The 19,336-nt window shown below is 43.2% G+C and overlaps 2 protein-coding genes and 1 long non-coding RNA gene across 5 annotated transcripts in view; 1 reads left to right on the plus strand and 2 right to left on the minus strand.

The window, feature by feature from the left end:
• Stk32a (serine/threonine kinase 32A) overlaps positions 1-9,865 on the plus strand; it is a 181,149-nt gene extending 171,284 nt beyond the window's left edge. Inside the window, exon 13 of one of the 2 annotated variants that reach the window (XM_087593221.1) lies at positions 6,958-9,865. In XM_087593221.1, coding sequence (XP_087449347.1) covers positions 6,958-7,000 — 43 coding nt within the window. In that variant the 3' untranslated portion in view covers positions 7,001-9,865. The remainder of the gene's footprint in view (positions 1-6,957) is intronic. The other variant, XM_087593224.1, reaches the window with a different exon arrangement.
• Positions 1-19,336, minus strand: part of Dpysl3 (dihydropyrimidinase-like 3) — a 105,790-nt gene that overhangs the window by 55,890 nt on the left and 30,564 nt on the right. The window contains 1 exon segment of one of the 2 annotated variants that reach the window (NM_012934.3): positions 7,122-7,259. Within the exon segment in view, the coding sequence (NP_037066.1) occupies positions 7,122-7,160 (39 nt within the window). The 5' untranslated portion in view covers positions 7,161-7,259. 2 annotated transcript variants of the gene reach the window in all.
• LOC147999764 (uncharacterized) lies at positions 8,914-19,323 on the minus strand. The gene is made up of 3 exons (XR_015642526.1): positions 19,070-19,323; positions 10,591-10,708; positions 8,914-10,064 (listed from the first exon to the last, which is right to left on the minus strand). It is a non-coding gene; the product is annotated as an uncharacterized LOC147999764 (long non-coding RNA).

A 19,336-nucleotide genomic window follows, 5' to 3' on the forward strand; every position in this document is an offset into this window, starting at 1 on the left:
AAGTTAATGCTGCAGGTCAATACCAGATGTTTCTATTCATTCAACATTGCTTGTGGATTTTTTCTTCTCCTTAAACAGAGGACCTAATATGTGCTGATCAAAGATTTAGGCACAGGAGGCTCCCTGATAACCTCACACAGAGCCCATAGTATTACTGGGCCTTTGAGAAGAGAGTCATTTCCACTGGACAGCAGCCAGCATATTTAAAATATCAGTACGGGCAGCCAAAAAGGCTCATGCGAGCACAGTCCCAGAGCTGTTTTCTGTTTGCTTGTTTGTTTGCCTAGTCTAGATTTGGGGGCAATTGCTGCCTTTGTGCCTTTATCAATGGCAGCCTTCATTGAAGGAGACACAGCAGTGACAGCAAATGAATCATGGCATCACTTTAATAATGTTCGTTTTCACTGATCTAAAGCTCGGCTTAAAGAAAAGGGCCCATCCCTCATTATTACTCCACTGCCCTCTTCTATAGTCTATTAGCCAAGTCTACTCCCTAAATGAGAAAAACGCAAAGATGTTAAGGGCAAAAAGCAACCAGAGTCCGTTATATCCAACACAGATGTTGGCTGGTCCTGGTAAGCCAATGCTAACTCTCATGCATTCCCCCCACCCCCGCCCCACTCACACTTTCCTCGTGGGAGGGAAGAACTGCAACTCTTCTATGTGAATGTGGAACAGAAGAGGAAGAGGCTTGCTCCTGGGGTCATTTTCTTTAGCAGGGACCTCGAGGATCAGAGAGAGGCAAGATCTGTTTGTCAGTGCAGATTCTAAGGTTGTCTAAAGTCTCAGTTAAATGAGAGGCAAGGGCAGACCCAAGGATCCTGCCTTCCAGGGACCTCTTGTACTGTGGTCACAGCTGAGGTTCTTCACTCTCTAAGGGGTGCCTCTCTTCAAATAAAATCTGGGCTGTGGCTATAGAAGCTCAGTGTAGATTTGAAGTACTTTTATAGGAGGTACAAGATATATTATCATCATGTGGTAAAAGTCTCACTTATCCTTCTTATTATCCAGTATTTCTATGGCATAAACACAGGCACACAAAAGTGAGACAAGAGAAATGTGTCTTAGAATTCCAGACATCCCCAGTAGGTTTCTGGGCCATTCTATTATGGAGCTTAGAGTGCTGGGTGTGTCTGTTTGCCTGAACAGGAATTGGAGCTTGGTTTCTTCTATCTGGGAAAAGGACAGGGAGAGAAAGTGAGAAGACCCTCAGCTAAGCAAGGCAGGAAAAAAAACACCCAACGTCTGCTTTTCCATCCAGTAATGGTCCATGCTCCTGAGTAAAAGTCAGAAGGAAACTCAGACAGCTGAAGGAACCATGTTAGAAGGGCATGCACTCAGCTGTTCTTCCAGAAGTTATATTCTTCTGCACTTGGCCAGCTCATCTGCAACTCCCGTTCACCCCCACAGCAAACATTTGATGTGTGAGCTACCAGATGTATAGGATTAGAGGGGAGGAGGAAGGGACAGGTCATGTGTGTCCATGAATCTACTGCTTTCTTGCCTATGTAACTTGCCTCTTGGTGGAACAATCCCAGAACCTTTCTTTTTACCCATGTGACTTCAGTTAAATGAGGTAATGTTTGTGATCCCTTCCATAGGATGAACAATAGTGACCTGTAACTGTATGCACAAGAGTTGTAGAGAACTACATGAACTAATCTGTGCGGCTTTCAGTGGGGTGCATGTGATAATTCTAGGAGCTTGTGCTCAGTCCCTTACTCAATGAACTAATTTTAACAGCTCCCCTGCGCATAGCTTCATCTTGCTAGTTCAAAGAATGCATTCCTCAAGAGAAGTCATATATGTACTCCATGAAAAGGCTATGTCTCAAAATAAGGAGGAAGGATTCATTAGACTTCACCAAAGATTTGATTTTGGGGTTAATTCTATTTCATGTGTTGACATAGACATGTGTCAATTTGATTTCATTAGACAGGGACTTCACAAAAGACTCTCTTTCCCAAAGTCTTTGACTACACTTGTTTCTCATTGGCCTAAGGGAAGATTGAGGACAGGTGAAGCTATGCATGGACCAAATGGGGGCTTCACTGGATGTAGGGGTGGTTACAGGCACATTTGTACCCTAGGGACACACCCCTACTTTTGTTTAACATTTTGCAGCTTTTAACTGTAATAAGCAGATATAAATGGTTGTATAAAACAGGCCAATAGCTAAAGAACAAAGGGTTGCATAGGATACAAAGGGGTGGGGTTGTTCTATTTCAACTTTAATTTCTATAACTTTGAAAGAAATGATATGAAAAAAACTGCTACAAGTTGAGCTGTGAACAACCTGCTGAAAGGGTATCTACCCTCTGATTAGGAATGAAAAACAGAGTGCAAATGTATTTAGCAGGTCTCTGGGATCTAGTAGTCTCTTGTCTGGTTGTCAGAAATTAATGACAGAAACACAATTATACAGAGTGCTGTCACATAACTAAGGCAAGAAAAATCATTAACCCTGTATAACATCATTTTTATTTTTTTTCCTGTTTGAAAACATATTTTAAACATTTCCCAGGAAAATCACTTTACCAGACAGTGGCCAAATGTTCCTTTATTAATACTCACACACTCAGAAGGAATTGAGATCTTATAAACAAATATTTACTATCTTGAACACATTTGGGTGTTCACAGACCACTTTCAGGGGTCAACGTTCATTGAACCTTCCAACAGCTCAGTGGAATGAAAAGGAAGATTTTTGTTCTTATTTTTGCATTTGTTTGCTTGTTTCAAGCTGGTGGTTGAAGCCAGGTAAGTCTCAAATTCTGTTAAGACATCTCTCTGGAATTCCCCAAAGTATTTTGCTGATTTGGTCATAGCAACTTGTACTCAAAGCCTTTATTATACCTGAGACATTTTGCCTATACTCCAGGAAGAATAACCTGGCTAGGAACAATAGCATACCTGCTCAGAATATAAAGGATCAAAACAGATAACTCAGGCAGAACCTGCATCAACATTTCCACACTCGGATAGCTCAAATGCTTCCCATTCCTAAGTGTTTAAGATTTTTCAAGTCCTTCACTCTGGAATTTCCCTTCCATGGTGCCTTACTTGGATAGGCAGATTCCTTTCCTTTGGTCTCTGAACTTGAATTCTTTACCTCCTAATATTTTCTTCCCATGAAGTGATACTTATTGACACAGAAGGAATACACAGATGCATGCATTTGGAGAGGGGCAAAATGTACTGGCTTCTTCCTCAAAGTCAAGTCTAGTCAGTCCCCCAGCCTAAAGACCTCAGGCACTCCTACAGTTCTCTGGTCCACACCCCTTTTTAAAAAAGAATTACCATAGAACCACAACTTGACAATAGTTCCTAACAAGACCTCAGAGCTCAGGCTCCGTGCTCTATATTAAAACTGGCAGCTGGTTTTCTTAGATTCGTAGTCCAGCAATGTCCAAAGATCACACAGACAATGTAACTTCTAGAAAACAGAGATGTAGTTATCTACAAGACACTATTTACAGAAGGCCATTAGTCATTAGAAAAAGCCACCTCTCTGTGGTCAGTCAGAGTGCAGGGGTGGGGGGTGGGCAGGAAGGGGGAAGGAGATGGGGGGAAAAGGAGGAGGAGGTGAAGGAGAAGAGAAGATGAATTCGGGGGTTCTTTATGTGCCTCTTGGAGGCAAGCAGCTGCATAAAAGTGACTTTGAAGTTGGATAAGCCATCAGCGTGATTTCCAGCTCTCACTGTGTAACTCTGAGTAACTGACTTGGTCTATCTAGGTTTCCATGATCTAAACTATGAAGTGGTTTTCTGTCAATGCTCAGATAAGAAAACTGGTACCCACACTTCAGGAGTCCTCCCAATCACACAGTAGTCAGTTTCAAGTTGGAGGTTACATCAGAGGTAGAAAAAGACTTACATTGACATAAAAAGTATCTCCAAAATTGATATGGTGGAGAACATTCAACATGCTAGATATTTATTTGAACATAATAGATAAAAAAGATTTTTTTAATCCCTAAACTATGGACAAGTATACTGTCAGACTCTATTGACTCCAGGCTTAAATGGGAAAAGCATGCAGTGTACACAATCCTGGGACAAAATATTACCCAATTTCTACTCCTTAGGCATTATGTGCCCAACACTGTGAGACAGTGGAGCTGGGAGGTTGTGCCTAATCTGTTAAGCAACCCAGAATGTCTAGTGTCTGACACTGAGAATTGAAAACTGGCATTAAGGTGGGAAAGATCTCTCACCTGCTGCCCTGACAAGGCACAATACTATCCAAGCCTGAACGACTCAGAAGAAAAGCCCCTTCCCAGATCCACCAGAGGCAGCAGATCCACCTGCCACCAGGAAACAAATGCACACTTGTGAGTGTTCTCACCTCATAAGAACAGCAAGAACAGGTGGAAGGAGAAAAGCAATAAAAACAAAAAAGCGAGGCAAATGACCTATTCCCAACCAAAAATGGTTGCAAAGGTGGTGTCTGGAGAGGCAAGTGGATCAGACCCAGAGAAGACTGCCTCCTTCAGTCTACAGCCTATAGTGACACTTGAGCTACTGGGTGGGGCTGCCTTTACGGAAGAGAAGACAGGGACTAGAATATTTAATTAGAATTTTAGAAGGTTTGCATTTTTTTTAAAAAAAGAACCCATATCAAGAATAGGGAACACATGTTAGATTTATATCTTTGATTATATTTTCAATCTACATAGAGCTGTGCCCATATTTTTATATTCTTACCTATGTCTCAGAAGGTGTTTTAATACTTTTCCTGTTTGAAGATAATCCTCTTTTATAGCCATGCAAACACACAGAGATGTTTTATTCTAAGAAAGAATCCCTGTTTGCAGAAACGCAAACACAAAGCATGAGAAACATCTAGAAATGGATTCCTTATCTCCAAAGACCAGCCCCGCCCCCTGCCATGCCCTCCCTGTCATCTGCCTGGTTCTAACAATGACTGCCAGACAGCCTGGCTTGAAGAAATTCACACCCACTGCCCAGTTCTGGTTCCAGGTCTTGGAGATGTATTCCCAGCTTCCAGCACAGGCTGCATGTAGCACCACGCCCATGCACAGAGAAAGGATGGGAGGCACACTGAAAATGAATGAAGTACCCCTACCCTACCGGAGAGCATCCAAGCAGAGACAAAAGGGAACCCCTTACAAGCCCAGACCTGAGAACAGGGCAGGGTACAGCCACAGTGGCTTTGGATCTTAAGACAGGCTATACTGCCTAAATGTCTTTATCATTCCTTAAACGTGGCTTAAATGATACCTGGAGGGTGGGGGGAAGGAATGGGTGTGGTCCTCAATGTCATGTCACAGGCTGGGTCTGTAAGAAGAATGACTGAAGCCTTTAAAAATTGGGAGGAGCAGGGGGAAGGTTCTCTGCCTGTCCCCAAAAGGAGATTTGTCATGATTGTACATTAAGTGTAAATAAGTGGCCTGCAGCAGACCTCCAGCTGCAGTAGCAGGAGCGATGTGGTTCCAACCACTTCATTAAAGAAACCAATATCAAAAGGACACTGTGATCCTGATTAGATTCTTTCTGGTGATACCTTCTATATCTCTTTGCAAAGACAACTGGCACCAGGCAAATACAGACACTGGCAGAAGCTGCATATTGTTTCTCAAGGATGGAGAGTGAATGTTCTCAGGTAGTGACACAGGAGTACATCCTTGAGCCCAAAGCCTCTTAGGCAAATGGATCTGTTAGCCAGCTCAACTATTCTCCCTGGGGAGGGTTTCTTCCCTGGGATCAGGTGGACAGCTGGTAAGGGCGGGGTGCAATTGTCACAAAGTGAAGTAAGGCTCTGGTGCCAGCTGAAGGTGGAATGCTGCAATAGGAATAAGTCACTTAACAATGCGGTGCCGGAGGGGTATGAAGAAGGTTCTTCACTGCAGTTGCACAGGGCTTTCCAAATGTAAGAGGAGCAAGTGCAAGACTCGGGCTCCTGGCAAAATCAAGACAGATCCCCTAAGAGGAAAGTAGGTGGCAGGTAGAAGTCAGCTCTGGGGCAGCTGCAGAGCCTCCCAGTGGCCACCTATCACTTCCTTTGTTCCCCTTGCAAAGATGGAGTAGCCACCCATTCCTCTAACACAGACACACACACACACACACACACACACACACACACATCACATCACATCACATCACATCACATCTTAATACAACCATACTGCTTCCTGCTAAACTACCAAATGCCACTGGCTCTTGCTTTTTTGTTTTAATGCTATCCCAGACTGCCATATGTCCCCACAATTCAGGGCATTAAATCAACTCAACAGGGAGGACTCTCAGGCTGGGAGAGAGGTATTTTGTCCAGGACACCACCTAGCTGGGTGAAGGGATCGTTTCCGAAGCTGATAAAGGCATGTCTCCACCCTAGTTGCACACTTAGAGCATGACACCAACCAGCCGGAGACGGTTCACTCTAGCACACAATAGCAGTTGGACACCACATGCACTCAGCGTCTGTGTGCAACTGCGAACTAAAATGTTGTCTGCAAACTCAGTTTTCTCTGGGAGGAGGAATAGGAATGGCAGGAAAAAGGTATACAATTAAGGTGGAAATAAAGTTAATCATTTTCATTGCATGTTAACTATTGAATCTCCAATCTGACACACCCAAACCTATATGTGGGGAAGGAGGGTATCCCCCTAGGACTAGTAGTCCGGGAACCCATAGCGCCCTCTCGAAGGCGCTGGGATCAAAACCTTAAGGCCCAAGCAAGAAGAGGGGCGCGGTCGGGCTGCCTACTACCAGTGGAGAAAGGTGTCATCTCTCATACCCTACCAGACCTAAAAGATACACCAACAAAAAGCACACCTCAAGCTTCAGGAGAAACCCCCCCGCCCCTGGCGAGGCTGGGTTCCGCGAAGCCCTGTGAGCCATACGCTCTAGGCGGTGGAATTGGACAAACAACCCGAAGTTCTCTGCCTCAGTGTTTAAGGTTTTCCTCTTTGTTTTGATTTCCTCAAACCCCAGGGTCGCTGCATCAGTGTGGCGCCGTCTGCGCCGTCTGGACTGACCGCCGCACTCCAGCACCCGGACCGCGCCGGGTCCCTATTTCCCCGGGGACCCGATGGGGCACGCCAATGGCATCCAAGCCACCCCTCCTGCGGCCGGCAAGGAGCCACCGGCGGACTCACCGTGATCCGAGGAATGTTCTTCTTGCCCTGGTAGGACATGGTGGTGGCTCTGGCTGCAGGGGATGCCTGCCTCGCTGCTGCTGCTGCTGCTCGCGCGCTTGGCTCAGCGCACAGCGCCCCAGATCAGGTGGAGCGAATGGTGCGCTGGCCGGTGCTACCGCCTCCTCTCGCCTCCGCCCCCCTCCCGAGCTCCCGCGGCGGCTGCCAGAGACAATAGTAAATCTCCCCGGTCCCCCTTCGCCCCGACCCGCCTCCCGCCACTCGCACCCTCCTCCACTGGCGTTCACGCCGGGCTCCGGGTTTCTTTTTTGTTTTTTGTTGCTTTTTTTTTTTTTCTTTTTCTTTTGTGGTGCCAGCTGGGACCCCGTAAGGCAGGAATGGCTGATCTGAGACTCCTCCCTCTTCTCTCTTATCCCTATTGATTTTCTTCTTTGCATCTGCCTCACCCACTTTTTCTTTTCTTTTTTTTTTAACCCCCACCCCCACTCCACTCCACCCCTCCCTCTTCTTGCTAGCTCCGCGGAGTCAACCCTCTCCTCGACCGCCAGAGGGCGCGAGGGACTTTTCCAGACGAGGATGCTGCAGCCCTGGGCGAAAGCCCCGCTAGAGGTTCCCTAGGCTCCGGGGCCAAGCCCCTCTGAACACCTAAGCTTCCCACCAACCCCTACACCGATCTCCCATCTTCCGAGCTATGCCCTTAAAAAGGAAATGGCAGCAGACTCCCTTCTAGGGGGTCCTCAGTCCTCCTTCACTAGGGGACGGAGTGTGGCGCTGCCGCCTTTGTTAGGACCAAAGACTGGGCGGCGCCTCTGCTGTTCTTAGGTTATTTGTAAACAGTAGACACAGCCCCTTGGAGAGTGGAGACCTGATCAGACTCTATGCAGTCTGACTCGGTGTCTGGTGCATCTAGCCCATGAACATATGCATTTAACAATGCAAAGTAAATTCACTCTGGAAATGGATGTGTGTGAGGGTTACGGCTTCTTGCTCATACTCTGTATTTTAAAAATTATTCTCTCTTTGACTCTTGCAGGTCAAGGCATTGTGCTGTTCTGTAGGTATGAGGCAGAAAAAAAACCCAGTAGTGGGAAGGTAGAAACCCTGCACATTCTGCTCTACAGTCACGGATTTGTGACTCTTTTGCCAATGTTGTTGTCTTTGAGCAACCAGCCAGGTGTGAGGAAGAAATCCTGAGTTTATTGTTGAAAGACACAATTTACTAGGGCGAAAGTGGCTTTTGAAGCCATAATGTCCTTTAGCTACTTGAAAAGGCCAAGAGAAACTGGAGAGGCCAGTGGGCATGGGGGTCTAAACAACAATGGGGTGGGGCATTTTTTCCTAAAAAAGTAACCCAAAATGATTTAAATAGTATCCAAAAAGTTCATTGCTATGCAAAAAAAAATAGAAAATCTTAAGTCTCCTATTACCATCCTCACTCTCCAATTCTCAATCCAAATGTTCCACTAAGCAGGAATTCTGTGCAAGTCATAAAGTATGATTCAATCTGTTAGGGATCTGACATTGACATTGCTATAGGCAGGCCCTCCAACCACACTTCTTGAAATCTTGTCATTAAATTGAAGATTTTCTTGCAACAGAACAACTATAAAAGGTACATACAGAGAGAGGGTTCCAAATGCTGTAACCTGTTTTCACCACCCAGAAATGAATAGCATGATCACATAATCAAAGGGCCCACTAACTGCCTGAAACATTCCCTGTCTAGTAAATTAACCCAAAGGCTTCTGGTTAGTCATGGCAATTGGATTGAATGCAGTTTTCAAAGGAAAAGTTGCAACAATTTCCAGTTTATTTCAAGCCAGGAGGAGAAATGTCAAGCAAAGGTCACCACCTTGAATTCTTTTGCAAAACACAAGAATGAATGAAAAAAAAGACAGGGAAAGAGAAGACTAGGTCAAAGAAACACCCAAAACATTTTGGTTTGCTCTTACATAGATGCTAAAACTACTAGCCAGGAGTTGTGAGGTTGCAAAGCATTCTGGGACTGACATGCAAATAAGAAGGGTTATATTTAGAGCAAAGAGAGAATTAACTACATGTTAAAATCTCTCTCTCTCTCTCTCTCTCTGTGTGTGTGTGTGTGTGTGTGTGTGTGTGTGTGTGTGTCTGTTTGTCTGTCTGTGTCCCTCCTGGATTTTACCATCCCTAAGTTAACTCTTATTGGAAGAGGTCTTGATAAGTTTGCTTAGGAAAAACAAAGGCAGATAGGGAATGTTTACAATCTTAAATTTTACTACTACTCTTATCCCTTCTCCCCTCTTCTTCCTCTTCCTCTTCTCCGTCTCCTTTTCCTTCTCCTCTATTCTCCTTCTCATTTCATTCTCTCAAATTGTTCACTTTTGTTCCTGGGTTTCTTTGACTTTCTTGCATCTGAATTATCCCCTTGGATGTTGTTATTGAGAGCCAGAACATTCTTTGCTAGGTTCCTGCCCCCCCCCCTTTAACCACTTGGTGATCCTGTTTTATGTATGTGTGCTGTTTTAAATCACAAGAGTTGACTGAACCTGTTGAGGTCAAGGTTAAATGTATGAGGCCAAGCTCAGAAGGAACTGTGGTGTGTTCCTGGGGTTAGACTGCCTGGACAGTTATGTATGATAACCAACTAATTGGCTCAAGCTGTTGCCGTCATCAGAACCATTCAACAAACAATTCTTCCCTTATGCTACCCCTTCAATCATCTTCTTCTTTCTTAAAATAAAGCCTTCGGGATGAATTTGAAGAAAAAAAAGGTTTCCTTGGCTATTCCAGGAATATGAAAAACAAGACAACCATCAATTCAGGCTGCCTCTGTGTCTGGCCAAGAAAGCAGTGGAATCAGTGTGATGTTTTCCGCAGAAGGATTCAGAACGCTTTTCCTTGGATACACAGCAGGATTTGGCTTTAAGTATCTCAGGAAACTGTGAGACAGAGAGACTTGGACACCTAGAAATATAGACTTGGTGTAAGTCCCAAAGAAACTGAATCTTGGTCTCCAAACCTGCCACACCCCAAAACTTTAGTCCACGGTTACTCTAGTCTCGTTGCTCAGACTGAACGTTTGTCTTCATCCTTGATCCCTGGCTCCACTCCATCAGGCCTGCCTCAGCCCTCACATCAATCTTTCAGCAAATATGGTCAGCTTTTGCCTTTGAATCCACCCAGTACGATTCTTCTCTCATTGTCAAGCCATCATCCGCGCTCTCAGTTTACAGGAAGAACACTAGGCAGAGCTCTTAGCAGCTCTCATTATTAACACCCTCCCAACTCACACAATGTTTCCTTGTGCTTACTATAGACTCTCATTTTTCTAGATGATACAGTTACAAAGGTGAATGGCAGCACTGCCATTTATAGAGTTTGCTTCCCACTTTCATTCAGAAGAATACTACCAGTCATTGCTAGCCCCAGTCTCTGGCTTATCCTCCCTCCTAGTACTGTTTAGCATATGATATAATAATGTTATACTTGCCACTATTGCTGAGAAATAGCTTTCTTCCCCTCAAGAGAATGCAGACTCATTGAGAGCAGGAAATGTGCCAATGTTATTCCTTGAATGGCTCAAATAGGTTCTTGATCATTTGAAATTTCTAAAAACAAAAAATTGTGAATACAAAAATTTTAAAATATGTGTACTTTAAGAAGGACTATACATGTGAAATAATATTCCAATAATTGAAATCTAGGTTTTAAAGTATTAGTTTTGATTCTCTGTGACTGATGGGGTTTCCCGATTGGAGACTCAATTCAAGATGGTAGAGAATCATTTTACAAACATGGTGGAACCCCAAAATTCCAAGGCAACATGAAGTTCAAAGAATAACTGAATAGAATACATCTTGTCCTTGAACACTGATTAAGAGGCCATAGCTTTGAAAAAAATTTTACATCAAAGCATATAGAGAAGATCAAGGATTTGGTGGTGTGGTTTGAATGAGATGTCTCTCACTGAATCCTGCATTTAAATTATCACCCAGTTGGTGATAATAGGGAGGCTTGGGAGGAATGGCTTTGTTGGGCAAAGTTTGTCACTGGAGGTGGGCCCAAATATATTTTGCCTATGAAAATTGCTTTGGCCATTGCATTTTATCACAGCAATAGAAAATTAAACGTTGCTTTAATTAGGAATCTTGAAAAGTTTGGATATTGGATTCCAAGGAAAAAGCATGGACAGGGATTCAGAAGGTTGTGCTGCTTAAGACCTGCACTTGGAAACATAAGAAGATTGGGCCAAAGGCCAGTGTGCTGATTTCCTGAATGTAGAGTTCTTTACCAGTTCACTTCTACTTTTTGAACCTTGGTGGTTTCCATAGTGGTTTGAATAAAAATGCCTCCCACCAACTTCTTGTCCAGTCCTAGTCAAACAAATGAAATTAGCATTGGAAGTCGATTGGTGGAAAGAATAAGAGTAGAGAGAAAAGTCAGAAACATGTCTGTGAGCATTGCTCTTAAATGTCCAAGTGAAAGGCTGAGAAGGTGGGTGAACAGTTGAGATTAGACTCTTAGGTGTCTATTAAAGCAAGGTGCTTAAGGAGGTGAGCCAATAAGTGTGTGAGAGAGTGAACCTACTGTGAGGGTGTAATGTTCTGTGTGTCATGGAAAACAGATGTGCTCACTTTTAAAGGAAAACTAAATCATGGAAAATAGAAAATAAACTCACTAGGAGAAAACACTGACTTTTGACCAGAGGACCTTCCTACTTTGACCACAGCAACTACAACATAAGCACTTTACTAGTCACCTTACAGTGGTATGAGGGGCAGAATGTGCTTGCATGCACACACGAGGTGTGTGTGTGTGTGTGTGTGTGTGTGTGTGTGTGTGTGTGTGCGCGCGCGCGCGCGCGTGCTCATGCACCTGTGCACCTGTGCACCTGTGTTTTATAGGTAAAGATGTATCAAGTTATTGAAGGATTGCTTGGGTTAATTTACTAGTAAGGAACCAGCCTAAAATGTGCACATTTCTAGGTCTAATCCCAGCATTAAAAAGTTATTAAAGCCATATTTACTGGATACCTATATGCACCAGAGCAGGTTTCCTGATGTTTTGGATAAAACCTCCCTAGAGTATTTTCAGGAGAAAATAAAGGTAGAATTTGCAGATATTGAACAGAGATAACTCTTTCAAAGGATTTTAAGGTAAGCAGAGAGAAGGAAATGGAGGAGTAGCTAGGACATAAAGCAGACGATAATTCAGCAAAGAAGAATGCATTTATATTTCAAACGGCAGAATCAATAAAGAGGCACCAAAGAAATGAGAAAATATCTTCAAAACTTGCTTGAACGCACAACACAGGTGACACCTAGTGTTCAATTGGAAGGCTTGTCTTAAGCTAGCAAGCAGATAGCTTGCCCACAATCACTGGAGTACACAGTCATGGAGACAGGCAGCTAGGTAAATTTGAGGAAATTGTTTATTGAAATTGTCTTGTTGCATGTACTCTCTTTGCCATCCACTTAGACAGTCTACTAGAGGTGGTAATGGAGGTAACAGGAGAGTTGAAAACAGATGAGAAAGGAGTGGTACAGTTGTTGCGCAGTACGATGGAGTTAGTCTAGAGCAGGTTGTCATGTGTGTAGTCATTGCTCTAGCAAATGGTGGCCTTCTATTGGAAAGAGGAACCAAAATCACTTTACACAGTCTTGTACTCAGATGTATAGTCCTGACACCAGATCTCTCCAACCCAGTATAAAAGATCCAGGCTGCTGTAGAACTTGACCATCTAAATGGTACAATTTATTTGTGGCATACTACAAATCTAAGTGACTAATAAACTACAAGTACATTGGTGGCTTTGATAAGATACATGAACCTGAGATGGAGGTTGTTTCCAAAGCTTCTCCACCCAGTACCTGCAGAGTGGAGGATGAGTGATTGCACTGAGCAACATTGTCTTTTTGTTTGTTTGTTTGTTTGTTTTTGTTTTTTAATCCTGGTAAACCGCCACAGGTTTTAGAGACCACATATTTCATTCTTAAAAGTTATTGAAACCCACTCATTCAAAAACATTTCTCCTTTGAATGGTGTGTGTAGAATAAGAACAGGCTTCTCAGTATGACAGCTGCAATGAGAACATGGCCTGCTACTCTGTGAGACCTAATGACTCCTGTAGTATCAGGATGGATGGTAGAAAATGTCATTTGGAGGCTATATACATTCTAGTAGGAGAATGATAATTTATATTCTTCTGACTCTGGTACAAGGGAAATATACCTTAATTGAAACTTAGATCCTTGAATGGTATTAGACACAGGTAGAGATAGAAGCTTTAGCAAAGACAGCAGACCATGCAGCTAGGTTCCATCAGAGCAGAGACATCAAACAACCATTTAACCTCATGGGCAATTTATTACCAGTGGAAGGATATCCACTGGTAATATCCAACTCGGGCATGAGGAGAGCTAAAAAGCACAAGTCAGCCCAATGAACAGGTCATACTTTCTCATGCCATCCACTGCCATTCTTAAGCACCTTTCTGTCTGCAGGCTCTGGTGTTTCTCACCATGAGAAAGTGGAGGAAGAAGACACATGGGTTTGTTTTATATATAGGTCATCTTAGCATGTAAAGAAAAATGAAAATGGGCATGTGGTGGCTCCATTTAGGGGTTGCCTGAAAGGAAAACATGAGGAGATACCTTCCCACAGTTTCAGACTTTGAGCTCATCATCTAGGAAAAGTACCTCAAGAGAATATATATATTCAGTGTTGACTGGGACCTAGAAAGACAAAAATCAAAAGAGTAAGGAATAGCCTTTGATATGAGCATATGGGTCTGCCTATTTGGATAGGTACCAGGAGGGAAGATTTACTATATGTTGGATGTTGTTATCTTCCCGAGAACATCCATTCAGAAAGAGGCACTAAATAGTAAGGTAGACAAAGTGATTGTCACTTGACATTAGCAGGACTGTCATCAGTCACATCTGTGCTGGAATAGGAACATCAGTGGAGTAGACACAATGGCAGGGCTAGAGAATCTGCATGTAACCAACACCCACACATCAATACTAAGCCAGTTTCTGTTGCGATCAATGGTCACCTTGCCAGCAACAGAAACAATACTGGTTGGTTCCCAGACCTGCTACTAACTGGCAAAGACACGAACAGCCGCTTGGTTACAAGTTGAACACAACTGAAGATACAATGATTCATCTTTATGGAAATAAACTTTTTTTTTTTAGTATGGACTTGGCTTTCCTGTTCCTAGGGTGTCACAGATGCCACTACATGATGATCTCAGGAATGACTTAGGTACTGGTATGAAATCTCATGTAATATCACATCATAAAAGAGCACATGGAGAATAGCAAATGACGTGCGAGAAAGGCCACATGGTCATGTGTTGTGTACAATACCACAGGATGACATTTTTCTGAAATGATATATAGGAAAGATGGGGCTCTAACTTCTTGGAAACAATGCACATTTGATATTATTGTCCTTAAGTAATATTGGTCCATAAGGTTGTCCAAAAAATGGTTTTAAAAACCAAGACGGAAAGAAGGCTTTATCTACCTTCATTCCCAGAACCCAAACGGGAGATGTATTCACCCTACTTTTGCAAGCCTAGGTTATTAGTGTCTTTTTACCAAAGGATAATTCCACCAGGTGGAATAGCAAGGGTACTACTGAACTATAAGTTGAAACCTTTACTTTGTGCCAAAAACATTAATAAGCAAAAAAAAAAAAAAAAGAGTCAACTTCATAGTAGGACCCTTTCAGGAAGAGGTGAGACTTCTGACTCCTGCTATACCCTGGGGACAGGGTGATGACAAGTTGCCCACCTTTGGTGGCACTGTGGACAAGCAGGACTCTAACTTCTCAAATTGTCTGATTCCTGACATCAGGTGAGATACTTGAACCAGCTAAGAGAGAGGAGAATCTGAAATGGTTGGTAGAAGACAACACTGGGCATCATTGTCATCTAAGAGCAGCTGTGGAGGGGAGGCCATGAGACCCTCCAGAAAGGAGACATTTAGAACCTGAAGTAGTTTCTTTCAGAATTTACACAAAGAAGTGAGTATAGGAGGCTGGGGGAACAACTCACACGGCAAAGCACTTGCCTTGCCTGTTATTTATAATAGGCAATGAAGCGCCTTCCAGATCCTTCAGACTGAAAACACCCTACCAGAGGCAGCTTTCTACCGTCAGTTGTCAACCCTTTCTGGAAAGTGGCTTGTGTAAGTCATTTATGAATTGTCCACCAAGGGCAGGCTATTCCAACGACTGACTAATGTAAGCACAGCATGGGCAGCTTTTCACTCTATTCCAGTTTTAGGCCTGCCTGTCTCCTCAGAGGAAGCTTTAACTAAGATGCATTAAGGCTGAATGCGTCCCTCTGCTCAGTTGCTCTTCCCTTCCTTCCTCTGCCCTTCAACAGAGGGTGACACCAGGAAGACCCCTAATCAGCTTCTTGAATACAGTCTTCAGAATCTGCCTCCTGGAAAAAAAAATCTAACCAACTCCACCACGGATTGACATCAGATGTTTAAAAGGAATGACACTTTTTTTTTTATTTAGCAGTATTTTGAAATTTATACATGTTATATTCAGATTCATAGTTCTTATATATTTTGAATTTTTGTTTTCTTCGGAGTAAGATCTCTCCATGCAGTCCAGGCTAGTCCCAAACTTAACAATTCTCCTGCTTCAGCCTCCCAAGTACTGGGACAATGGGTATGCTATACCACTCCTGGAGTACTTAGAGATCTAAAACAAAATGTAGGGACCTGGCAACTTTGATCTCACTGGTAAATTAGCACCCATACACTCCGTGCAAACCCTCCCACCATCTGGTGTACCATGTATTCAATTAACTGGAGTTTCTGATGCCGGGTTCCTTTACAAAGCTCTGGCTTCCATTCTTGACACCACCTGCCTGGCTTGCAGTCATTTGAATTTCTGGCATCAGACCATTTGTAGACCCTGCATTGTTCTATTGCCAATGCTCCTTTAAACGGAGGGGAGAAGCAAGCTGTCTGCATGTTGTTGCCTCCTCCCCAGGACACCACACTCTTTACACATGGGAGTCCTCACGCACAAGACTGAACCTCTAAACGATGCTGTCTCTCAGCAGTCTATTTCATAAGATGCCCACGAGCTCCACTGAATGAATTCAAGAGACTGAATGGAAATCCAGCGAATAGATTCCGATCCCCCCACCCTCAGCACACACAACAGTGCACTCCCAGATGAAGGCCATGAGTGTCACTCCTGATTGGAAACTCAGAGTAGCAGGCCAGGCAAAGCACAAGGCTGCAACTCCATTCTCCTTTTGAGATTTCTTATCTGTCTCCAGGAAGGAACTTAGGCTCCGTGTTTTTTCTCTCATTTCCTGTACTCAGCTGCAGTAAATGCTCAAGGGCTAACAGCCCTGTCAGCCTCTGGTTCCTGTCTTCAGAGAAGCAGAAGAGATGAAGCAATTGCTTCAGAGTCAGGTGATGCTGAGAAAATTTCTAGGGAGCATGGACTGAAAATCAGGCTTCTCTTGTGCATATATGTTTTATTAATAAGTGATTAACTCATTATTGAGTCAGAACTCCATGTTCTGATCCCCATAGAGACTTGTCTGTATTCAGGATACCCAATATCAGATAATCACAGGCTCCTAAGCAGAGCACTTCAGCAGTTTTAAAATCTGCTCTTTCCTTTTTCTTAATGATATGGACACAAGAGACAAACCCCCAAGACACGTTTCTAAATTGTTCTCAACATTTTGCCACAGGAATCAACAACTTGGAAAGTCTTTTTCTTTTAGAGATTTATTTACGTTTTATTTATACGAGTACACTGTTGCTGTCTTCAGATGCACCAGAAGAGGGCATCGGATACACTTACAGATGGTTATGAGCCACCATGTGGTTGCTGGGAATTGAACTCAGGACCTCTGGAAGAGGAGTTAGTGCTCTTAACCACTGAGCCATCTCTCCAGCCCCTGAAAAGTTTGATAAGCCTACTTGTCTCATCAGTAAAATGGGTAGAACAGCTGAGTGGGTATTGCTGATGTTGCAAAATATCAGAATTTTCTCATGTTTTAAAGGCCAGATGGGTAAAATAAATGTAATCTCCGAGTCCGTGTTGGTAAGAGCCTTTTCCTATATCCTTCTAGGGTGGAATAAGCAGGGCCACTAGCTCCCTTCGACCTCTTGACAGGGCACTCACCACATGCCGTATGGTAGAACCTTCATAGTTTAGTAATTTTCTCTAAGGCCCCAGCTTTGACTACTACAACATGGGGTGCAGGGATTGCACAGGTAAACTTTAGAGGGACGCTACTATTCACCCAGCAGCCAAGGTACTTCTAGCATAAAGGAAAGTGATGCATAAAAGATGCTAGTCTGTAGGATGATGATTCTGACATATTGAGGATTTTAACTGGTGCCACTGTTGGTTTAGAAAGAGGCTTGGGAAGTCAAGAAGCATTTATACATTTATGATAAAATTTAAGTTGAATCTATGCTCACTGTTTTGCTACTAAAAAGCTGAATTTCTCTTTACACATCTCTGATTTCCAACAATTTTCTGTACCATTGAAAATGTTTTTTTAAAGTACGTCCAAACTGTGTAAACACTTTTTTAACTGTGCAAGTTTTCAAGAAGAAACATGATAAACAGAATGCTTGTTGCCAAGGGTCTTCCTCAGATAAAGACAGAGACGCTGTTTGCCGTAGAAAGTCAGCTTAACTTCCTAACTCTCTGATGACTCCTTTACCATGACTTGTTAACTGAGTTCTGTGACTCATAAGAGAGACTGGTATAGCAATGCGTAGCTGTAATGTCAGGGCTGGAGAGGTGGAGACAAACAGATGCCTGCAGCTCAGAGGCCAGGCACCCTAGCTGAACTGATAGCTTCTGGGTTTAGTGAGAGACCCTGCCTCCGTAAATAAAGGGTCGAGAAATGGAGAAAGACATCTGATGTTGTAGCCTCCAGGTCCAAGTATACATGTGCATTCACATGCATTTGCACACATACATGTATGAAGCCCACAAATGCTCTCCCTGGGAGGGAGGGGAGAGAGAGAGAGAGAGAGAGAGAGAGAGAGAGAGAGAGAGAGAGAGAGAGAGAGAGAGAAGCCTGATGGACAAAGCCAAGAGTATTCACATAAAATATAAAACTTATTTTTTAAAAGAAAAGCAAGAAAGAAAATCACCAGTCAATTAGCATAATGCAGAGTCTTCCTCTTTTTTACTATACCACCAACAAAACTGAAAAAATGACCAAGGTAGTCAATACCCTACCACCAGAAGCAGGTAGTAAGCTGTATGACTGCTGGGCCACTTTTAATCTAACAGCCTGTGGTTCAGCCTGACAGTCCAGACTCTGGATCTGTCAGTCTAGTGCCAAAATCATCTTTCCCAGCAACACACTACATCAGTGAAAGATACCACAGGATGGTTTCAATAAAGTTCCTGGACAGAGCCTCTTTGTTTGCCTCCCTTCCTGGCAGGAAGTCATTTGTTGCCTTTTTGGGGCCATCATGATGGGGACACATGGTTCCCACCATGGAGTGCAGACATGAGCTTTAACTTGCCAATCACACCGATCACTGTGTGATTTCTACCCTCGCCTTGTAGTGACAGAGGTAGGAACCCAGGTATGTTCTCTCCTGTAAAATGGTTCAATATATACATGCTATAAAATGTAGGTCAATTAAAGGATAGGTCCTGACATCTTGTGGATGCTTCCAGAAACTAACTAGTTTAAATAATTAAAGCATTGCATGATGCTGTTCAAGGTATAGTTTCAGTGAGTGATCTTAAATAGAAGAAAACAAATACCCAGAATTTCATGGGGATATATTTCAGCCCCATTTAGGGGACAGAGAGGCCTCTGCTTTTTATTTAGATCATCAAAGGATACATGAACCCCAAAAGGCCACACTCATCGCTAATATAATATTAAATTCAGAACAGCCATCTGACCTGAGCTTCAGGCTGATTCATATAATTACCTATCAACTGTGTCCACCGGAATGACTACATGAACCCTAATTCCAACCTGTTGAGTTTCATGGTCCAGTGCTCAGATCTTTCTTGGAGAATGAAGGGATAGCTTTTGACTACAAGGCTCTCCTCTTTTCTTAATCCCCCACAGGACCAGCTGAGGTTCCATTCTACCTTTATATATTTCTGCCTTCATCTTTTTCTTCCATTTCCTTACATTGATGTCATTTTAAAGCACTCTCAAGTGGTGTCCTTTATTTCCAAAAGAACTTGGA

The sequence above is a fragment of the Rattus norvegicus genome, chromosome 18 (genome assembly GCF_021556685.1).
Source record: "Rattus norvegicus strain SHRSP/BbbUtx chromosome 18, alternate assembly SHRSP_T2T, whole genome shotgun sequence".
Taxonomy (NCBI): Eukaryota; Metazoa; Chordata; class Mammalia; order Rodentia; family Muridae; genus Rattus; species Rattus norvegicus.